General features: G+C 51.0%; 1 protein-coding gene across 2 annotated transcripts; it reads right to left on the reverse strand.

Annotated features, from left to right (window-relative positions):
- Positions 1–8,347: 8,347 nt before the first annotated feature.
- On the reverse strand, positions 8,348–21,907 carry LOC123852915 (SEC14-like protein 4). Of its 2 annotated transcripts, none has more exons than XM_064578678.1 (12): positions 21,748–21,907; positions 19,731–19,806; positions 15,173–15,216; positions 14,802–14,861; positions 14,495–14,683; positions 12,954–13,049; positions 12,606–12,666; positions 11,348–11,506; positions 10,924–11,030; positions 10,707–10,846; positions 10,452–10,621; positions 8,348–9,314 (listed from the first exon to the last, which is right to left on the reverse strand). In XM_064578678.1, exons 1-12 carry the CDS (start codon positions 21,799–21,801, stop codon positions 9,175–9,177), a joined length of 1,296 nt encoding a protein of 431 aa, XP_064434748.1. In that variant the 5' UTR covers positions 21,802–21,907; the 3' UTR covers positions 8,348–9,174. The 2 variants fall into 2 exon arrangements, with proteins under 2 accessions (XP_064434748.1, XP_045743276.1); XM_045887320.3 differs by having other exon boundaries at positions 11,348–11,431; positions 21,748–21,906.

The raw sequence follows: 21,907 nt of genomic DNA on the forward strand, positions 1-21,907 counted from the left end.
CTCCTTTCTTTCCCTCATCCCTTTCATGTGAGGCGCCCCGGTTATTTCTAGGGACATCAGAGGCTGGGCAGGGAGAGCCAGGAGGAGTGCCCATTGTGCACAGAGCATCATCACTTATAACGCCACCCAATAGAACTTTCTGCAAAGATGGAAATGTTTTGTATCTGGGTTGTCCTAATGAACATATTTGGTAGCCACTAGTCACACAGGAAAATGGTTAATGAGACTGAGGAATTCAAGTGTGAATGGAATTAAATTCAATTTTGATTAATTTTACTTTAAATCACCCCATGTGGGTTGTGGCTACCATATTGGACAGTGCAGGTTTATTATACTTACTGAAGGCTTATTCCACGCCAAACCCCATCCTAAGTACATAGCCTCATTTATTTATTTATTTATTTATTTATTTATTTATTTATTTATTTATTTTTAAAAGATTTTATTTATTTATTTGACAGAGAGAGATACAGCGAGAGAGGGAACACAAGCAGGGGGAGTGGGAGAGGGAGAAGCAGGCTCCCCGCAGAGCAGGGAGCCCGATGCGGGACTCGATCCCAGGACCCCGGGATCATGACCTGAGCCGAAGGCGACTGCTTAACCAACTGAGCCACCCAGGCGCCCACATTGCCTCATTTAAATCTCAGAACACCCCTAGGGGTGGGTACCATGGTTAAGCCCATTTTATAGACAAGCAAACTGAGGTATAGAGAAGTTAAATAAACTTAGCCAGAGTTAAGCCCATGCAATTAAGCACTCTGCACTATTAGGTTATCCCACAGTCTCAGCTCCAGGAGCTTCCATCCTAAACAGAGAGAGGACCCAGGCACAGAAGTCACCCCAATGAGATGCAGGTAGCATTTGAGCCAGATTTTCAAGAAAAGAAGGATGGAGACTGGAGTAGAGGAAAGGGCATCCCAGGTGGAGGGAAAGTGCATGGGCAAAGGCATGGAGGTGGGAAAGTGAAGAGCATGTGGAGGGGAATGTTGGGGATACTGCAATAAACCAGATAGATTAGGTCTCTGTTTGCATGGAGCTCACAGTCTCCCATTAGTGGGGCATTTCTTCTGTGCTGAGAGCATTACATCATTATCGGACCATTTGGAAACAGGTAGGGGATCCCCATTTTACAAAGAAATGGAAGATCAGAGAGAGTAAGAAAATTTTCTGAGGCCACGCAGTCAGGAAATGGGGAGCCAAGATTTGACCCCAAGCCTGTCTGACTCTGGAACCTGCACCAGAACCACAGCCCAGGCCTGTCTTCCCTTGGAGGGTTTAACATTGTGCCTGGAACATAGTAAGTGCTCAATAAATGGTCTAAATCATCATCATGGGTTAGGAAGCCTGGGTCCACACCCCAGGAAGTGTGGAGTGTCTTGAGGCCAGCAAAATTAATTTCCCTCCGGGTGCCTGGGTGGCTCAGTCGTTAAGCGTCTGCCTTCGGCTCAGGTCATGATCCCAGGGTCCTGGGATCGAGTCCCACATTGGGCTCCCTGCTCTGCGGGAAGCCTGCTTCTCCCTCTCCCACTCCCCCTGCTTGTGTTCCTGCTCTCGCTATCTCTCTCTCTGTCAAATAAATAAATAAAATCTTAAAAAAAAAAATTAATTTCCCTCCTTTGAAACAAAGGAGAACCTCCAAGCCACACCCACACTGCATGCCTTCTCCAAGTAAATCCCCAGATTGTGTTTAGCACCTAGTTTGCCAAACTCTCAGGGGACCATGGCAACACCACAGAAGCAAACAATGGCAGGGAGGCAGACAGGGCCACCCACACCACACCCTGAAACCCCTCCTTCTAGGTGGTTACTAGGAAATGTGAAAAGGCTGCCTCTCAGGCCCCTCGGGCCCCAGGGCGGTCATATTTCTATCCACCCTCCCTTAGATGGGTCATGTCAGAACCAGTTGGGCTAGTACAGAGGGGCCCAGGAGAAGCCTTTCTACAGGGTGAGCAGGGTGAGCGTTGCTGGGAAGAGGCAAGTGGGGAGAGTTCAGAGAGCTGTAAGGTGAGATGGGGATGGCTTGAAAATAGGAGATGGAAGGGGATTTGGGGGTGCCCCACCAGAGTTGTAACGATGCTCTGGGTAGCACCCTGAGACAATCTACTTTCCATCTTTACTCTTAGGTAGTATTGTCTCCTTCTTAAATTAAAAAAATTTTAAGTGTTATAATTCACATACCATAAATTCACCATCCTTAAAGTACAATTCAGTGATTTTTTTAGTATATTCACAAAGCTGTGCTATCACCACAATCTACTTATAGAATATCTTCATCACCCCCCCAAAAACCAACCCTTGTACCCATTAGCAGCCATTCCCCATTTCCTGCTCCCCCATTGCAGCCTCTGGCAACTACAAATCTACTTTCTATCTCTATAGATTTCCCTGTTCTGGATATTTCATATCAAGAGACTCATATAGTCTTTAGTGACTGGCTTCTTTCACTTAGCGTAACGTAGGTGTCTTTTCACAGGTAGTCTTTAATTTCCTTCAACAATACTGTTGGTATTGTGGTTTTCAGTGTACCAATCTTGCACTTCTTTAGTTAGCGTTATACCTGGAGTATTTTACTTTTGGATGCTGATGTAAATGAAATTATTTTCTTAATTTCATTTTTTGAATGTTCCTTATTAATGTATAGAAATGCAACTGATTTTTGTATATTACTCTTGTGTCCTGCAACCTGGCTGAAATTGGTAACTCCAATTTTTTTCTGGTGTATATTCCTCATTCTTTAATTTCCCTTTGGGATCAAAAAACAAAATGAAGTATGATAATGATGATGATGATGTTGAAGGTACTGTTGCCTCTGATGCTGGGCCATGGAGTACCAAGAGCCACTGAGAAGTCAAAACCCTTGCTGGAGGAGACCCCAAAGAACTTTGAGTTGGTGACAAAGCTGCTGGTCAAGTTCATAGGCTCTTCCCTTCCTTCTCTCATTTGCTGCTTATCATAGGAATGGATGCTATGGTGATAGGAACGTGGGGGAGGAGAGTGAAGGAAGCTGCAAAGTGGGGAGCTTATATACTTTCTGGGACAGGTGCTGGCATATCCCTCTCACAATACCTGAGGCTCCCTAAGGGCATTGAGTGTTCCAAGTTCTTCATACCAGACTGGTCTCTGCTTTTATTGCCATCCTTGGGAAACCTGGAGTGCCCAAGACTACTGTGAGGGAGGCTGAGTCTGGGAGTGACCACAAACAAACCACCCAAGAAGGTGTAATTCCTCTCCCAACACTGAGCATAATCCCCAAATAGTTCAGAAATGTGTGACCTGGGTTTGAATCCTGGCTTAACCTCTAATGTTCTGTGTGATTTTGAGTCTCAGTTTTTTCACCTGTAAACTGGGGCTAATAACATCCTCTTCTTATAAGGCTACTGAGATGGTTAAAAGCCAGTAACCACCCACCGCCTGGCACACGGTAAGTGACCAACTGTGTTGGCTTTTTTTTTTTTAAGTTTATTTACTTTTTTTTAGTAATCTCTACACCCAGTGTGGAGCTTGAACTCATGACCCCGAGATCAAGAGTTGCATGCTCCTCCAACTGAGCCAGCCAGTCTTGGATAGTGTTGCCTTTTATTATTATTATTATTATTTTATTATTTTTAGTGTTGGATTCTTTTTTTTTTAAGATTATTTATTTATTTATTTTCATTAGAGAGTGAGCAGGAGAGAAACAGCATGAGAGGGGAGAGGGTCGCTGAGCCGGGAGCCTGATGTGGGACTCGATCCCAGGACCCCGGGATCATGACCTGAGCCGAAGGCAGCCGCTTAACCAACTGAGCCACCCAGGCGCCCTAGTGTTGGATTTTATAGTTATTGTCAGGCCTACCATCAACTCCAGGATGGGGACACAGTTTGCTGAGCCCATCCTTTCTGGTTCCTTCTCCACTGTTCTATGACTCTCTGACCCTCTACTTGGATCTCTCCCTATGCTGAGTCATGCTGTTAGGCTCTGCTTTGGGCAGTGCTCCTGGTATGACCTAATCTCTGGGGGTGGATGGGTGAGGGAGACATGTTGATCTGGAGTCAGACATCCTGATTTCCAGTCTTGGCGACATCACTGAGCAAATGAGTGCGTCTCCGAGCCTTACTTTCCTCCCCTATATAACCAGGATGACTGTATTTATTTGACAAGGTTGCCATGAAGATCAAACAAGATAGCACAAGAGCAGCAGGCCTACATAGGTGCTCAGTAAATGGTATCTATTATTTTTGCAAGGCTTTCTTGAACATCTGGGGAGGCTGGTGGGGAAGAGGAGACAGACGACGACTCTCCTGCATGATTAGCACTGGCCCTGTTGTCCCAAGGGCATGGAGACCAGACCCTAAATCTGCTAGTACTGGGGAGGGGGAGGTTGACTAGGGAAAGAGGGCCCTGGGAGCCTTGAAGGTGCACAGAACAAGACTGGGAAGGGCGTCCTAGACTGAGGGCACAGCATGAATAAAAGCAGGGAGGCAGGAAGGAGTCTGAGGAATTGGTGAGTTCAGGTCGTTGGGTGAAGCCACAATGGGGGTGTCATAGGCAGGTCACAGAAGGCCTTATAAGCAACCAATGAAAACCGAACTTTCGGGCACCTGGGTGGCTCAGATGGTTAAGCGTCTGCCTTTGGCTCAGGTCATGATCTCAGGGTCCTGGGATCGAGCCCTGCATCGGGCTCCCTGCTCCTTGGGAGCCTGCTTCTCCCTCTGCCTTTCTCTCTCACTCTGTCTCTCATGAATTAAAAAAAAAAAAAAAAAAAAAATCTTAAAAAAAAAATAAAAATAAAAATAAAATTAAAAAAACCCGAACTTTCCCGGGAGGAAATGAGGTGCCAGTGAAGGGCTCACACAGGAAGTGATGATCAGATTTTCATTTCAGAAAGGCTTTTTCTGGCTGCCTTGTGGAGTCTCCTGGGAGGCGGGAGGAACGGGCACACGGAGACTGACTCATGGACTCTTTTCTAATAATCCAAGCAAGATAGGACTGAGGCCCTGATGAGGGTGGCAGACATGGGATGGAGGATGGAGTCCACAGGGATTTAGAGAGAAAACCAGTAAGGGGCAGAACCAGGATCTGAACCCAGGTGGGACCACCTCTTTCTGCTGCTCCGGATGGGCCCACGAAGAGCCTGGGCCCAGTCAACTTCCCCTCAACCCGCCTGCAAAACCACCCTTCACGAGCCTGAGAGCTGGACGCTGAGGAGTCCTGTTCGGGCTTCCACCACAGGGGAAGAGGCGCACTTGGCCCAGCACCACCCTCTGGTGGCTGAGCACGGAGGTCACCGATGTCAGCTGAGCACCAACCTGCCCAAGCCTGTTGCAGCTGCCTCCTCTCTGAAGTCACCAAGCCTGAAGCCTGCCCACCCAATGAGCTCATGTAGCACCTGGGCTGTCTGGATAGATGAACCCCGCTTCACGTCTTACCTTTCCCCCCCTTATGTTGGGTGACCTGACAAGTCACTTCCTGCCCTGGGCCTCACTCTCCTTTTCGGTAAACAGGGGGTGATGCTTCCTGCATCAGCTTGGGCCTGGCACGTGGACTGTAGCCGGCACTGTCCCGTCCCACAGAGAGGCAGCTTCCTCAGACTCTGGCCAGTGCCACTCTCTGCCCCAGGCTGGCCCTCCCTGCCCCATTGACCCTGTCCTACCCCGAAAGGCAGGGCAGGGCAGGGGCACTGCTGGTGGCTAATCTGGGTGCTGCCGGCTTCACCCCTGCCATGAGACACTAAGCCCTTGGCCACCGCACTCCCTCTCACTGAGCCTTGGCGTCCTCACTAGACTCCCCGCCTGCTTCGGGGTCGCTCGGAAGGGGCTGCATACAAACTGTGGTGTGCCGTGCCCTGAGGCCCTGGTAAAGACTTGCTCGAGTGCTTGGGAAGCCGTGATTGTCCCACACTGGTGTCCCTTCCGGCCTGGGCTCTTGGAAGGTGAGCTGAACTGAGGTAGAGATTTGGGGGGCAGGGGAGACTTCCCAACTGCCCTCAAAAAACCCTATAGTTACCCCCCCCACCCCACCCCCCAGCTTATTTCCCTGCTTCCCCTGGAAGATTGTTAAGATTCCAGTTAGGAGATCCGCCCTGGGAAGGGCAGGCCCTGCCTCCACTCCTCGGGACAGGGAAGGCCTGGCTATTTCCAACCAGCTCATTTTGAGTAAGAACTTTGATCCATGGCTTCCTGCCAAGATTTTGCTATTCTTTCCTGACAAACAACAAATCTCTGTTTTGTAACCTCCATTACGAAATGATCGTATTAACAACTACCTAATGTGTACCCAGCAATTCACAAAGAAATAGCAAACATCAGTGACCCATGACCAGCATCACCCAAGGGCCCTTCTGGCTTTCCCGTGGCTTCAGACACTCCGCAGCTGCCCTCATTCCATTCTTCCGTCTGGAAGGCTCGCTCACACCTCCAGCTCTCCCTTCAGGGGTCCCTGCCTCGGGCAAAGCACGTCTGCTCCCCCATCAGGTTTTTTGTTTTTGTTTTTCTTTGCTGGATACTCCCCCCGAATTTGGCTCCTGCCTTACCGAGCCGCCCACTTGGTAACATACATCAGAATCACTTGGGCCTCCCTTAGTGCAGGCAAGCTTCCTGCCAGCAGACTGGGGTAAGCCCAGCACCCCCAGTGTCCCCAGGGCCTGCAGTGCCTGGTACTGGGCACTCAATAAACACTGATGAATGAATGAAAGGAAGAAACAAACTGCAGGTGAGCCAGCCCCTCTCTGGGCTACTTCCTTTTTTTTTTTTAAGATTTATTTATTTATTTGACAGAAAGAGACACAAGGGAACACAAGCAGGGGGAGTGGGAGAGGGAGAAGCAGGCTTCCTGCGGAGAAGGGAGCCCAACACGGGGCTTGATCCCAGAACCCTGGGACCACGACCTGAGCCTAAGGCAGACACTTAAGGACTGAGCCACCCAGGCGCCGCCCCCCGCCCCCCCCCCCCCCGCCTGTTTTTTTGGTAAAGAAGCGATGGCTTCGAGTCAGGGACGGAGTTGTTGAGGATATGTCCCCTGTCCACCTTGCCAGACAGAAGATCCTGTCCTCACTTCTGAAGGTGACCACTGTACTCACAGCTTCACATGCGGTGCACTCTGCCAGCTCTGGGGTTCAAGGTCACTTGTGCCTGCACCCGACCCCTGAGCCCTCCGTTACTTGCCACTCCCTGGGCAGCCCATATTTGTGTAAATTAAACCCTTGTGCATGGTGGGGACCAATCTGCTACTTGCAAGGAAGCCAGAGGAGGCTGTGCTGATTGTGGGAATTTGGCTGTGGGTGTTGGAAAAGCAAGGATGAGGGTTCAAATCCGTGAACCCCTTGTTTTTAGTCTGGGGATGTAAGGCTGAAGTGAGGCATTGTGAACCCCCACACCCCCACCCCGGTCATGACAACGGGTGGGCCCAGGGAAACCTGACCTGCGGCCCTTACAACCCCAGCCAGCCGTGCCCTCTCTAGCCTGTGCAGCAGGAAGATGGCTCTGGAACGCCCAAGTGCCTCTGGGTCTGCGGAGGGCGGCCATGGCGTGCAGTGGGGTGGTGGGAGAGCCTGTTGCAGCGGGGAGGCAGAAGCAGCCCTTGGACACAAGGATGTCCGGTGATTTTCACCTGGCAGCCCCAGGCTGTCTCCTTGGTGCGGGCAGGGCCGTTTTTTTCTCGCCAAACTCCTCAAACACTGTTGGACCAGCCATGCCTCCATGCACTGGCTTTCAAATCGTGTTTCCTCCGGTTAGTTTGCTTTCTGTAGCAGCAGAGGCCCTGTTCAGACTGTGTGCTGGACCATGGCTGATGCAGCCTGCCACAGGTGGAGGGCCGGGGGCCCCGAGGACCTCGCATAGCTCACCTGAAGACCCCCACCTTCCCAAGCCTCATTGTTCTCTTGCCTGGGAAGAACAGGCCATGGGAAACCAAGAAAGCTATTAACTGGGGAAAAAAATGAAATCACAGAATCTGAGAGCAAGAAAGGGGCCTGAGCCGGCTTCTTATTTGCAAAGCACGTGGATGTTAGTGTTTGCTGAGGCTTCCTGCGTCTGGTAAAGGTCTTGGCGGCCAGGATGCTAATGCTTTGCACCAAGGACCCCTCTCACAGGGACATCTGACCACTGAGCAGCTGCACTGGCTCATTCTGGGCCAGGTCTGCTCTGTTGGGGGCAGCTCATCTAGCAGAGCGGACAGTGGTCCTGGCTGTGGGCTGTGGGCACCAGGAGAGCCAGTCTTTGGGAAACAGAAGCCATTACCGGCCAGCTACTGAGTTGCATTTGGGGTGGGGTGGTGGGGATTTGGCAGCCAACATTTAGCTGTCCCTCTAGTGAGACACAAAGATGGAGGAAAAGCTCGATGATTCTCCAAGAAGAAAATCAGAGTCTAGGATAAGCACACTAGGATGACAGCTCCACCCCAGCTCGTTCTACTTTATTCCAGCATGTTCCACTTCACTCCAGCTCTACAGTCCCGGTCCTTACTCAGAGCCAGAAAGAACCCAAGCTGAATGTCAGCTGGATCACGGCAGGTGGGGAGGGGGAGGCCGGGGTTGCTGAGAATTCCGAGAGACTCGGTCTTCACCCATGTAGCTCTGTGTGACCGAGCATGGCTTTTCCTCCCGATGGTTATCCCTGCTGGGCCTCATGCTCCGTTTCTGATCTTCCCTCCAAAGGCAGGAGAACAGCTCCAAAGGGCCCTGGTGCCCTCCCAGAACCAAGACCCTCAGTTCTACCATCCAGCTGGCCCCATTTTTCCACCCGGCCACGTCCAGCTGGCCCTGTCCACCCCTGCTGAGCCCCCACGTGCAGAGATGGAGCCTTCTCTGCTCTTCAGACTTGAGGCTATGCTCCCTGCATGGCCTGGGGCTCATGCACACACCCCCAGACCAGATCACTAGGTGTGGGTGAGTCCCGGGACTAGTGGACTTTGTCAGGAGTGACAGAAGCTTCTGTGGGCGGGACACTTCCTTGGTGGACCCTGGCTCATCCTCAGTCTCTGCAAACAGGGGATCAGGTGTCTGTCTGAATCCCCAGTGTGGCCATGCACTGGATGTCCCCTCTCCTGCTCTGCCCCTGTGCCTGGTGGGCCCCACAAGGAGCTGAGATGGTGACACAGGGTGGTGGCTCCTCCAAACACCACCCTACCTGGGAGGGCAAGGGATAGGGAGGGGACTGCTAAGGGCTTGAAGAGCCCAGGCACAGAGGCAGCTGGGGTCTTCACTGCGCTGGGGATGGTCTCCTCGCCTCAAAACCTTGAATCTTCTCCTCGGAGGCCTTGTCTGGGAGCAGCACCTCCACAGTGTAGCTGACCTTCTTGGTGTGCATCAGGCTGTAGGTGTTGTCGAAGCGCAGGACATCTGCAAGGGTGGAGAAGTCGTCCCTCAAAACCAGCCTGACATATCTGCATACCTGGTGCCCTTAGCAATGGGCCCAGGACTGTGGGTGGTGCTGGAGGGTCAGCCACTGCCCCGCCCCCCCAGTGCCCACTGCTCAAGCCATCTCCTTGTGCTAACTAAAGGAATAATAACCACGGGCATGCACCAGCCCCTTCTATGTGCCAGGTATCACATCTGCGCTCCCAGCTCTCCAAATCCTCAAAGTAGCCCCACGGAAGGAACTATCATCCCCATTTTAAGGATGAGGAAGCTGAGGCCTACAGAGGTTGAGAGGACTTTCTGTTGAGTACAGAGCAAGGGAAGGGAGGGACTAGGATTCCCTTATCCTGATGCTCCAACCAAGAGAGTAGCTCTGCTCTCCCCATAGGAGAAGGCTGAGCTCCATAAGCCACTTTCCCATCATGCCTTTTAAAGAAGGCATTTCCTTAGATGCAAAGGTGCAAAGTGAACTCTGGGATGTGATGAGTCATCCAGATTTCTTGGTCTCCACCCTTCTAATTCTCCCTCTCCACAAAGGTGAACTAGATATGGATTAACCAAAGCATTAGTAAAACTCGTGCTCCTCAACCCTGGGTTCCCCTTCTCCTAGCTCTGTTCTCGACAGAGGCGGAAGGTCAATGCTGCTCCTGGGGAACATTGCTTCTGGTAAGACTGACCTAACTGCATCTGGCTTGGGTGGCCTGAGAATGAAGGATAAACACATGGAAGAATCATCTCTTTGGGATTCCCACAGTGGGATGCACCTGGGCAGCCGGGGACCCCCGAAGGGTACCCCATGGCTATTTATTTACCTGTCCCTCAGCCTGTTGAGTGCTGTGTAAGGGCTTCCCAGGAGCTGAGTCCATGGCTTTGGGCTGTGGATCCCACTCTCTAAAATGCCTCTCTGCCCTTGTATGCATATCCAGGGGCCACTCACCAGATCTAATGTCCTGAAGCCAATTCCCCTGGCCACCACGGGATCTAGTAGCTCGCATAGACCCCCACACCCTCCCTGAGAGCTGGAAATAGAGGGCAAGCAGGACAGCCTGGCAAGATGTTATCAGCTCATTTCGCTGCCATAAGGAGGAAAACGACTCCAGGGAATCCTACAGCTCTTACAGACGCCGGCCTTGAGGCAGGTGAGGCTCCCGTCCTCAGGGACCACGTGGGCTTTGTAGCGCTGGATGGGCAGCACCTCCACCAGCTCCCCTGCCCGCTGCCACTCGCTCATCTTGGTCTTCAGGAAAACCCCGAAGCCGATGTCTGCCCCTTCTGATGCGAATTGCCACCTGCAGGAGACAAGGCCCCACTAATGCCACCTGCCCGGGCTCCGGGCCCCTCCCGACTGTGCCCAGGGCTGCCGTGGCCACCTACCTGAGCACACAGCCCGGGAACAGGATTTCGTTCTCCAGCTGCACGAAGGAGCCTCGGGCCACGGTCACCGTGTGCTCATAATTCATCCCCACCTGGTTGCGCAGGTAGTAGTTCTTGGGCACATTGCCCCCGTATTTGATCTGTGGGTGAGGGCTGGTGAGCGAGCACTACCCCATGGTCATCACCCCTCCCTCCGACTCCTCTGGGCACCCTGTACCTTGGTCAGGCACTTGGGGTTGCCATCAGGGTCAGTCATGGTCCCCCCAAACTCCACGGGCAGCTGGTCAGGGCTGATGAACTTGGGCAGCTCCTGCTTCCAGTTGCCTATGGGAGCAAGGTTTCGGGGGGCGGTGGGGGGGGCTTAACAGAGAGCAGAGAAGCCACACCCAGGGAGGAAACCTGATATGTCTTTGGCTTGCTCCCTTGAGCACCTACTCCTGAAAGCACCCAAATGCTTTATGTGGCCACCCAGGCTGGGGTCTAGGGCCCGAAGCATTGTCAGAGTGTGCAAAGACCAGTGGGGCTCAGGCCAAGGTCAGTGCCTGAGTAAAGAGGACGAGCCAGGGAGAAATGGGGACTTTCACGTTGACCTCTACTTGCCCAGGCAGAGATGGGCCTAACCAGAAAGCCAAGTCACTCACCTCCGAGAATCACTATCTTCCTTTGCGTTTCCTCACTCATGAACAACTTGACCAAGTTAAAGGCCACGGGGAACAGCTTGGGGGCTGAAACACATGAAACTCCTTTGGGAAGCTGGCTTAGAGAGGACTTGGAGGTATAGTCATGGCCAGGGCCCTGGGCTGGACAAGAGTTGGACAGATCTAGATTCTGCTACTTCCTGCTGTGTGACCTTCAGCTAGTTACGCACCCTCTCTGAGTCTTAGTGTTGTTAACTATAAAACGGAGATAAATTAAACAATGTATGCATAACACTTGGCACAGCTCCTGGCTCTCAATAAATGGTTGCCCCCCCCACCTCATTGTAGGGTGTCAGTAATGTGGATTTCCCTATGGTGCCTCTTTCTTTTTTTTTTTAAGATTTTATTTATTTATTTGATAGAGAGAGAGAGAGCACAAGTAGGCAGAGAGGCAGGCAGAGGAGAGGGAGAAGCAAGCTCTCCACTGAGCAGGGAGCCTGACATGGGGCTTGACCCCAGGACTCTGGGATCATGACCTGAGCCGAAGGCAGCCGCTTAACCGACTGAACCACCCAGGCGCCCCTATGGTGCCTCTTCTTGTCCACACTCACAGGTTTCCCAAGTTGTCTTGGAATTTTCTTGGGTGCAAGTAGATGGGGCATCTGTATTAGACCTCATGTCCCACCTGAATTGCTCACACTGACTGGGTGCTTTCTGTGGGCTCTTCCTCCACAGACTGTCTCATTTAACCTCATGGCGGTCTTATAGGGAAGGTGTCACTGCATTCCTGTTTTACAGACTGGGAAAACTGAGGCTTAGTAAGGTTAAGTAGACTTGCTCACAATCACAGAGCTAGCTAGACTGGAAAGCAGATCATTTGACCCCAGAGCACACATGGTGTTCCCTTCACTGTACAACCGTCACAGACAGGGACCATTCCCTCTCAAAGCATGTCTATCAGCCAGTGTGGTCCACGAACGATCTGTGACCATTCCACACCGAGAAAAGTAAAGAAAATAACAGATCACTTTTAGAAGCTTATAACTTATTTGACATTTGCTGCAACATCAACCAGAGCAGATTTTGTATATTCCAAAAGTATCGGTCTATGGAGGACTGACCGAAAAAACAAAAAACAAACAAAAAACCCCTGATCTTCACAAAGGATGGCTTGAGAAGCCCTACACTGGGTGATTTACCCACTGATCCCCCCATTCCCCACTCCTCCTCCCCCAAGCAGTCATCCCCATCACGGGCTCACCTCGAATGACAATTAAATTCTTCAGCGTCTCAGGGTAATTTGCTTCCAGGATGGCAAAAAACTGTGGCAAGACGAGTCTGGTCAAGGTCATGCTTCAACACATTCTACGCCTGGATTTGGTGGCCTTTAATGCTGCTGAGACAAGAGCCCCTGCCACCCCCTGGCCATCCACCTTCCCCATGAGATGCACTTCATCCCCTGTGATACTCTTGTTCCTCTTTCTCCTTGGAGGTGGGGGGGACTGCAGGCCAGCTTCACTGGCTGCTCTGGGGGCCCCTGGGGGGGGTGATCCTCCTCCATGGACCAGAAGTGGCTCCCTATTGGCTTCCAGCCAGCCGCCTACCTCACCTGCTGGTAGACCTCAACAGCTGGCTTCCACAGGTGTTTCAGGCTGAGCCCCTCCATGTCAAACACCATCAGCACCGTCTCAATCTTCCTGCCCAGCTACATGGGACAGGACAATGATAGATGTCACACAACAACTCCGGCCAGGGGGTCCCGGCCGGGGAGACCCTGCACTGCTCCCACCTTCCTGCTACCCCCACCCCCAACTGCCCACAGGGTCTTCCAAACAGATCGAGCCCACCTAGGGTCTAAGAAGATGCTGCATCTGAGCCCCGGCACCGTGGCCCCTTATCACACTGTTTGCTCAACACGATTGGCCAGAATTAGTTAACTGTGGCACTGAAGACCTCACTCGTTGCCTGTCGGGCATCTCCCTGTACAATAGTACGCTTTGTTAGTCAGCGTCTGGGTCCGGCAGTGTGGCAGGCTGTGGCAGGCTGTGCTGCCAGGCTGTGCGGCCTTGGTGGGGTTTTAACTGCTCTGAGCCTTATTTTCTCCCTCTGTGAAATGGGGATAATTCCAGGTTCTGACAGAATTTCCCGGAGGATTCAGTGAGATGAGTCACAAAGAGCCCAGTGCCTGACACGAGCTGGCCCCTGGTAAGTGTCAGCAGATGTTATTACTGGTATCGTCATCACCACAATTACCAGCTCTGATTGGAAATGTACACGAAGTAGAAGACCCTGTTGTGACCCCATAAAATCAGCCATCTTGTTCAAGACACACACATCTATTCGGACCAGGCACTGTTTGCAAGTCTCTCACGCTTGCCACAAATCTCTGTGCCAAGGGTCTATTTGGTGTCCAGCACCGTGACAGACACTGGGGACGCAGGCCCTGTCCTCGCCATCAAGCAGGTCATCCTAAAGTGACACAAGAGCTCCCCCTCCCCCCAGAGGTCTTCTTAGACTCATGGAGACACTTAGATTCACAAAACCAACAGACCACACTTGGCAATAGATTCATGCTGAAGGGTATGGACCAGGAAACACAGAGTCAGAGCAAAGAGAAGATCTGTACAGACGGGTGTGGGTCCCTCCTGGCTTGGAAAGCCTATGCCCCACAGAACTCCGTATTTTTTTTGGTAGCAATTCCATATTAGCTTCTGGGGACACACGACGGATGTGCCAAGTTTCAAGTCACTGCTCTCAGGGAAGCCAACAGTGATGGCTCCCCCATCAGGTTATGGTTGTGCAGTGTCCAACTGGGGACATCTTTTCCATAAGCAAGCTGACCATCCACTGTTCCCAGGGTTCCCGGGGAACAGAGCCAGAGCGTTAACTGAACCCAGGGTCAACATCTCACCCAAGGTCAGAGAGGAAAGGGATTTGGTGATCCTTGGCCCTCACCAGCAGAGAGTATCACGCACGTGTTAGATGCTCAGAGATGGGTGACTGCAGGAGAAGCCATGTCCCACCAAAGCCCAGAGTGCTTTGGGGAGAAGCGGAGGCAGCATGCCTTTCCCACCTGGTCGCCACCTTGGTGTCACCCTTTAGACAGATCGGGCCCACAGTGCACTTCCCACCCTGGACCCAGTCACGTACCTTCTGACTCTGCAGCTCACACTCCTGCAGAAGCAGCTCACAGACCCTAATGCGCTTCCGGATCAGCTCCTGCTTGGAGGCTGACAGGAGAAGACCCTTGGGGTCAAGGGTCCCAATGATGTCGAACCACACGGGGCAGCCTTCATAGTCATAGCCACTCAGACCACCGGAGTCGTACAGCTGGATCACCTGGGCACGGGGATGAAGTCCTGACTCAAAGCAGCCTATCAGCCATCAGATGGCTGGATGTTGGGGGCACGTATGAAGGGCATCTGATGGTCTGTGGGGGATGCTGCATGGGGCTCACCTCTGAGGGTTGCCACGAGAGGATATTGTCCAGGTCCTGTTGCTTCCGGAACTCCATGTGCTGTGGAGAAATGGCAGGACCTGAAGACTGCCTACCACAAACACCTGGAAGGCACCTGGGGGCATCGGGCCAGGTCCCTCTGCCTACAGCGCCCAAGACCCTGCCAGAGCACCCTCAGGCTCTTCTGACCTAGAACTAGAGGTGGCAATGCCAGGAGGGCTGTGGGGGACCCAGGTCTGATGCAGAAAGGGATCCAAGGAGGAGGGAGGAAACACAGGAGAACAGGACAGGGCAAGAGTTCTTACTCTTTGTCACTGATCCCTGGGGTACAATGTGTGGGAGGCAGGACACTCCTGAGAATGGGGCCTCACCTTCCGGAGCATGTCCTCAGATTTCTGCAGGTCAAATTTCCGAGCTGCAAAAAGAGCCAAAGTAAGAGGAGGCTTGAGGCTGGATCTTGAACTCGCAGTTCTCTGAAAACTCATGAGGAAATAAGAGGGTGCCCGAGTCTTCCATGACACCCCAAGAATACATTGGGGGTCTGGACATTTTTTTATCATTTCATTTTTCCTTTTTAAGAAATATTTATTTATGTATTTTGGAGAGAGAGAGAGAGGGAGCACGGAGGGGTGGGGCAAAGGGAGAGTGACAGAGAGAGAATCTCAAGCCGACTCCCTGCTGAGTGCAGAGCCCCACTCGGAGCTCAATCTCAAGACCCTGAGATCATGACCTGAGCCAAAATCAAGAGCTGGCCACTCAACCGACTGAGCCACCCAGGCGCTCCGGGACATTTTTTAAAAAGCAAGAATCCTTAATCCTCTAGAAGACTTTGGAAGCCCTTGATTTCAGTATCCAAGCCTTTTTAAACCATTCATTCCAGGGGTGCCTGGGTGGCTCAGTCGTTAAGCATCTGCCTTCAGCTCAGGTCATGATCCCGGAGTTCTGGGATCGAGCCCCGCATTGGGCTCCCTGCCCTGAGGGAAGCCTGCTTCTCCCTCTCCCACTCCCCCTACTTGTATTCCTTCTCTCGCTATCTCTCTCTGTCAAATAAATAAATAAAATCTTTTAAAAAATAAAAATAAACTGTTCATTCCAGAGGCCGATCTGGCCTGTAATATTTGATGTCCCCGAGGGGGCACAGACCCTCTTGGTGTTAGGGGTAGTGAGGAGCATAGGCTTTGGAATCAAACAGACTTGGGTTTAAATTCTAGTTTTGTCCTTTTATTTGCTGTGCAACTTTGAGCAACTCACCTACCTTCTCTAAGTCTTGGTTTTTTAATCTGTTAAATAGGAATAATATATTCTTCAGTTATTCAAAGGATGACATGAGATAAAGCACATAAAATGCTTGACACATTACCTGGCTCCCAGGAACTTCTCAGTAAATGGTTAACTATTGTTGTATTACTTATTTTGAAGAAATAAATTCACTTTAATTGAAAATGTGATGCTTTATTTTAAAAATGAACCCCTTCTAGTCTTTATAGACTAGATTACTTTTTTTTCTCATAATATTGGCAAGGGTCTCTAGTTCTGTTTAAACTATGATGTTGCTTAACATCATCCCTTTCTTGTTCCCGATTTTAAAGAAAATGCATCTAAAACTTCTTTTTTTTTTTTTTTTTTTAAGATTTTACTTTTTTATTTGAGAGAGAGAGCATGAGCAGGGGGAGCAGCAGAGGGAGAGGGAGAAGCAAGCTCCCCGCTGAGCAGGGAACCCGATGTGGGGCTCGATCCCAGGACCCTGGGATGATGACCCGAGTGGAAGGCAGACGCTTAATGACTGAGCCACCCAGGCACCCCTTTTATTTTGTTTTTGTCTTATGAATAGGATTTGAGCCTTTTCAAATGCTTTTCCTGCATTGAGATAGCCACATAATTTCTCATTTTTAAAGATTTTTTTTTTTATTTATTTGAGACAGAGAGAACGAGAGAGAGAGAGCACATGAGAGGGGGGAGGGTCAGAGGCAGAAGCAGGCTCCCCACCGAGCAGGGAGCCCGATCCGGACTCGATCCAGGGACTCCAGGATCATGACCTGAGCCGAAGGCAGTCGCTTAACCAACTGAGCCACCCAGGCGCCCTAATTTCTCATTTTTAATTCTATTAATGTGTTCAATGGCACTGATAGATTGTCGATGTTGAATTCTTCCTGCATACCTAAGATAAACTCCCGCTGATCGTGCTGTGTAATTTTAATACCTTATTGGATTCTATTACTAGTGTTTCCCTTAGACTTCCTTACATCTACACTAACAAGTGAAACAAGCCCAGAATTTTCTTTTATTGTCCTGATCTCATTTTGGAATCAAACTAACCCAAGCCTCATAAAGTAACTTTCACTTTTTAAATAATTTTATTTTATTTTATTTTATTTTTTTAAAGATTTTATTTATTTATTTATTTGAGAGAGAGAGAATGAGAAAGAGAGCACATGAGAGGGGAGAGGGTCAGAGGGAGAAGCAGACTCCCTGCCGAGCAGGGAGCCCGATGTGGGACTCGATCCAGGGACTCCAAGATCATGACCTGGGCCGAAGGCAGTCGCTTAACCAACTGAGCCACCCAGGCGCCCTTAAATATATTTTAAAGCAATTACAACAATTTGTAAAAGCAGGTATCAGCTAATCTTAAAACTTTGGGAAAATTCGTCTGTAAAGCCATTGGAGTTTGAGTTCTGGAAGGAGGGAAGCTTTTTAGTACCATTTATATGTCTTTAATATTTATTGGTCTGTTGGGGCTTTCTATTTTCTTCTTGCTGGATTTTGGCCTTATATGTGTATTATAAGGAATGCACTGATTGCATTGATATTTTCAAATTTGTGCATAATTGTCTCTAATGTTCTTTTATTGGTTTCTAAAAAAATCTCTGTGATGTCTAGGAGATTTCCTACTGAGAACCAGGTTGGTTTCTTGTTCTATAGAAAGTGGTCTGGGGACTGTTGATGGACTCATAGTTTTTTTAGTAGCACCTACTATGTGCCCGGCTGGAAGTACGGGGCAGGCACGGACCCTGCCGGCATGGAGCCGGCATCCGAGTGGGAGAGATGGACACAATCGTGAGATGGAGATAAAGAAAACAAAGTGAAGTGACTTGAAGTTGGGGGGGCCCCCTCTGCATCTGGCCTGAGCAGGGAGACGCCAAGTTCAGCCCCAGAGACCTCCCTCCCTGTTGCCCAGGTGTTGGGCTAGTGAGGCAGGCAGGGTGGCTCCGGAGGTAAAGTTGAAGGGGTCGGGGCCATGTCAGCCTGTCTGCCTCAGCAGAAAGTGGGAGGCATCAAGACACCCTGTCCCCTCTCTCCCAACCTCAGATCCTTCTCCTTCCCGTGGCCCAGCAGCCTACAGTGTCTGTGACGTCACTCTTTTCTCAACGACACACCAGGTACCTGAAAAGTTGGTTTTTAAACCCAGAAAGACTCCAAAGGGGGAGAGAGGTCTGATGCTGTATTAAGGGGCTTCAAGAATCTACTGTCCTCCCTCCTTCTTTAGCCCAGGAAAATGACACGGACATAACTGGTTGAAAACAGAATAGAAGCTGCCACAGCCAAGAGAGCCCAGGGAGATGATGCCTAAATGTCATGTGGCATCCTGGATGGGATCCTGGAATAGAAAAACTAAGGAGGGCGCCTGGGTGGCTCAGTCGGTTAGGCGACTGCCTTCGGCTCAGGTCATGATCCTGGAGTCCCGGGATCGAGTCCCGCATCGGGCTCCCTGCTCGGCGGGGAGTCTGCTTCTCCCTCTGACCCTCCTCCCTCTCATGCTCTCTCTCTCTATCTCATTCTCTCTCTCAAATAAATCAACAAAATCTTTAAAAAAAAAAAAAAAGAAAAACTAAGGAGATCTAAACAAAGTGGGGATTTTAGTTAATAACCATATATCAGTGTTGGTTCATGAATAGATGTACCATAAGAATGAAAAATGTTCATGATAGGGGAAACTGGGTGCAGTATATGTGCGGATTTCCTGTATTATCTTCACAGTGCTCTGTAAATCTAAAGCCATTCTAAAAAATAAAGTTTGTAGAAAATACCAATTAAAACACATTACCGAATAGAACAAACAGAACAGAAGGGTGAGCTTCCTCTGTGTAGGCGCTGCGCACGCCTATGACCTCATGTCAGACTCACAGCATCTTGAAGGTGGGGGACCAGTATTATACCCACTACCCAGAAGGGAAAAGTGAGGCTGAGAGACAATGAGTGATTGCCAGAGGCACACTGCTAGCACACAGCGGAGCTGGGATTCAATCACAGGCTTGCCGGATTCCAAGGACGGCATTATCACCCCACTGCACGTGCACTTTCCAGCCTGGCTTCTGACTTCTCTCTTGGTTCAAGTTCAAAATCCTTTCCATGGGGTGTGTTGAAATGGAATGAGTTCTCCCCCTAGGTTTCTGTTATTCTAATTTTACACTCTTTTGACAATCCTTGGAAGAAACTCCTTCTCTACCTTTAATTGCATCCACTTCCTGAAGTGTTTGCTGGGCACCTGCTCAGTGGCCAGGTTCCCTCAGGGGATGACACAGCCCTGCCTTCAAGGAACTGGAGATAGACCCGTAGGCAAGTCCTGAAGAGTTTATCTGGGGCTATCTGACTCAAGGCCCAGCCAAGCCAGTCATCCTGAGAACTTCCCAGGTGTGAAGTTCACCTTCCACCATATGCCCACCCCATGCCAAGCGTACACCCTCTCATTTAATGCTCACAGCAATCCTTGGGGAAGTGGCCCCATCCCACTTTACAGATGAAGAAACTGAGGCTCAGTGGGGTTTTTGTGCCATGCTGATTTGGAGGGGAGTTCAGATTCTAGCCCAAAGCAGGGTGATTCCAAAGCCTATGTTCCCCACTCTATGGTATTTTCTCCGGAAGTCCCACCCACTTTCCTGAAACCCTCCTTCCCTCTCTCCCTCTCGGCACCCCCGACCCCGCCAGTCTCACCTCGGAGCCAGCGCAGGAGGAAATACTCATCGGCATTGGGCAGGGCGGGCAGCAGGTCCTGGAGGTTGTCCCGGAACTGAGGGGGAGATACAAAGGTCAGAGGGGCTCCCATGACCCCTGGGCTCCCAACCCCACCCCGACCCTTCCCGAACTCAGTCTGTCAATCAGTCCTGCCCAGGGACTCTGCAGGCTGGGGACCACAGAGAGAGCAGTGGCTGCCTTGACCTTTTTGCCACCTGGAAATGGAGCACCCCTCAGCCCACCATGGCAGGAAGAGTTGGGTCCTTCTCAAACTTTGGGGGCTCTCTGCCTCCCCAAGATCCTCATTCTATATGTCTGAGGGGGGGCCCTGCCTTCCCTATTTTGACAAAGATCCCTGGTGAATCGGATGCAGGCAAACAAGAACAATTTAAGAACCTTGCCTTTGATATTATATCTTGAAGGTCTAGATTTGGAAGCAAGTTGCTTAACCACTCTCAGCCTCAGTTTCCTCATCACAGGGACTAAGGGAGCTGAAAGTAAGCCCTGGAGGGGTGGGTTTGCAGGGGAACCTGTGAATGGGACTTTAGGATTAGAAGCCAATGCTAGCAAAGCCATGGGAAGCTATCTTAACAGCCATCCACCAAACCTCCTTTAGCTTTATAGATGATGTTTAAAATAAGAATGTGTTCGGGGGGCCTGGGTGTCTTGGTCGGTTGAGTGTATGCCTTTGGCTCAGGTCATGATCTCAGGGACCTGGGATGGAGCTCCATGTTTGGGAAGGGCCTGGAATAACTTGAAGGAAAACCTAACTTAACAATGATGCCAAATAGAGAAAGCAGCCTCTGGCTGCATGACCACAGGTTGTCGAAACTAGGCTTAGGAAAAACCTAGAAGGAAATGCTTCTAGGCGTGGTTGTCTAGACCTCTGGGACCATGGGTGACTTCTTTTTCCTACTTTCCTTTTTCTCCCTAGTTTTTAAAACAACTAACATTCATTTCTTTTAAATAACGGAAAAAATAAGAATAAACTCTTTTTACATTGTTTAAAGCTCTTTGACCCACAAGCATCTCCATCATAATTAACCCCCAAAGGCCGGGTGTCCAGTCCCTCCCATGAGCCTAGTGTCCGGGGCTCCCCTGAGGCCTTTGCCAGTGGGGAGAGAGAAAGCTAAGCAGGGGACTCCCTCTCCTCCTTCACTTGGGGACCCCTCCTTCAGCTCAGGACCCTCTACTCCTGGAACCTCTTCCTATACCTGGGAATTCACCCAGGGCCCCCCATTCTTCACCTGGGACCCTTCTCTCCTTCACTAAGAACTCATCCAGGTCCCCCTCCTTCATCAGGGGTCCTCATTCCTCCCTGGAGGACCCTCCCCAGGGTAGGAGCCATTCTCCACAAGTCTAAAGCCCGCCGTTCGTGGGCCCAAAGTGTGAGCCAGGGCCGTCACCTCCCTCCCCTAAACTGAAGTCACAGTTTCCAGGCCCTGCCATCTCCAAATCAGATTAATGTTGTAGCCCCTAAGACCTGAATATGCCCCCCCTTCCCCAGGGCATGACACTCTCAGCTGCAGCCTAAAGGACTGTCTTGAAATCACCAAACCGCCTCCAGTCCCCTTTAACGGAAACATTGACAACAGGGAGAAGGCTTGGGCCCTGGGGAGTCTAAAAACCACAGAGAAGCCAAACAAACAAATGTTGCAATCAGAGCAGGAGACCTGCTAGTCTGTCTGCCCAAGGCTGCCCAGAGGGATGGCAGCATCACCCTACCCCCACAACCAGGGGACAAGGGCCAGGGCTCTGTGGTCCCGAGAGAGCAGGATCTGAAAGCAGGATTCTGCCCCAGTGTAGCCCAGAGAAGGGCTCAAGTCCCGTGTCCCGTATATGTCTGCCTCAGCCACTGTGCCCAGTGGCGGGCGAGCTGGATAGAGACACCCTCAAGGGTCTCTTTTCCATCCAAACAGTGGGGGCTTCAGCCCCTTTGGGCAGCGTCAGGCAGCTCCCCAAGCCTCCCCCCCTTGCCCCTCCCCAAGCCCCTCACCCTGGCCAACGCCTCCTGCTGTTGGGGGCTCAAGTCCCCGATTCGGCCGCTCATGGTGCCCGCGGGCGCAGGGGTCGCGGGGTGCAGACGTGCCAGGAGTCTGCCCGCCGCCACCTGGCCTCGCAACCGCCGCCTGGTTTTATCTGGCCCGCAGATGTTG

This window comes from Mirounga angustirostris, unplaced genomic scaffold, assembly GCF_029215605.1.
Source record: "Mirounga angustirostris isolate CCGP_5_RB_7025 unplaced genomic scaffold, mMirAng1.0.hap1 SCAF_14, whole genome shotgun sequence".
In the NCBI taxonomy this organism is placed as follows: Eukaryota; Metazoa; Chordata; class Mammalia; order Carnivora; family Phocidae; genus Mirounga; species Mirounga angustirostris.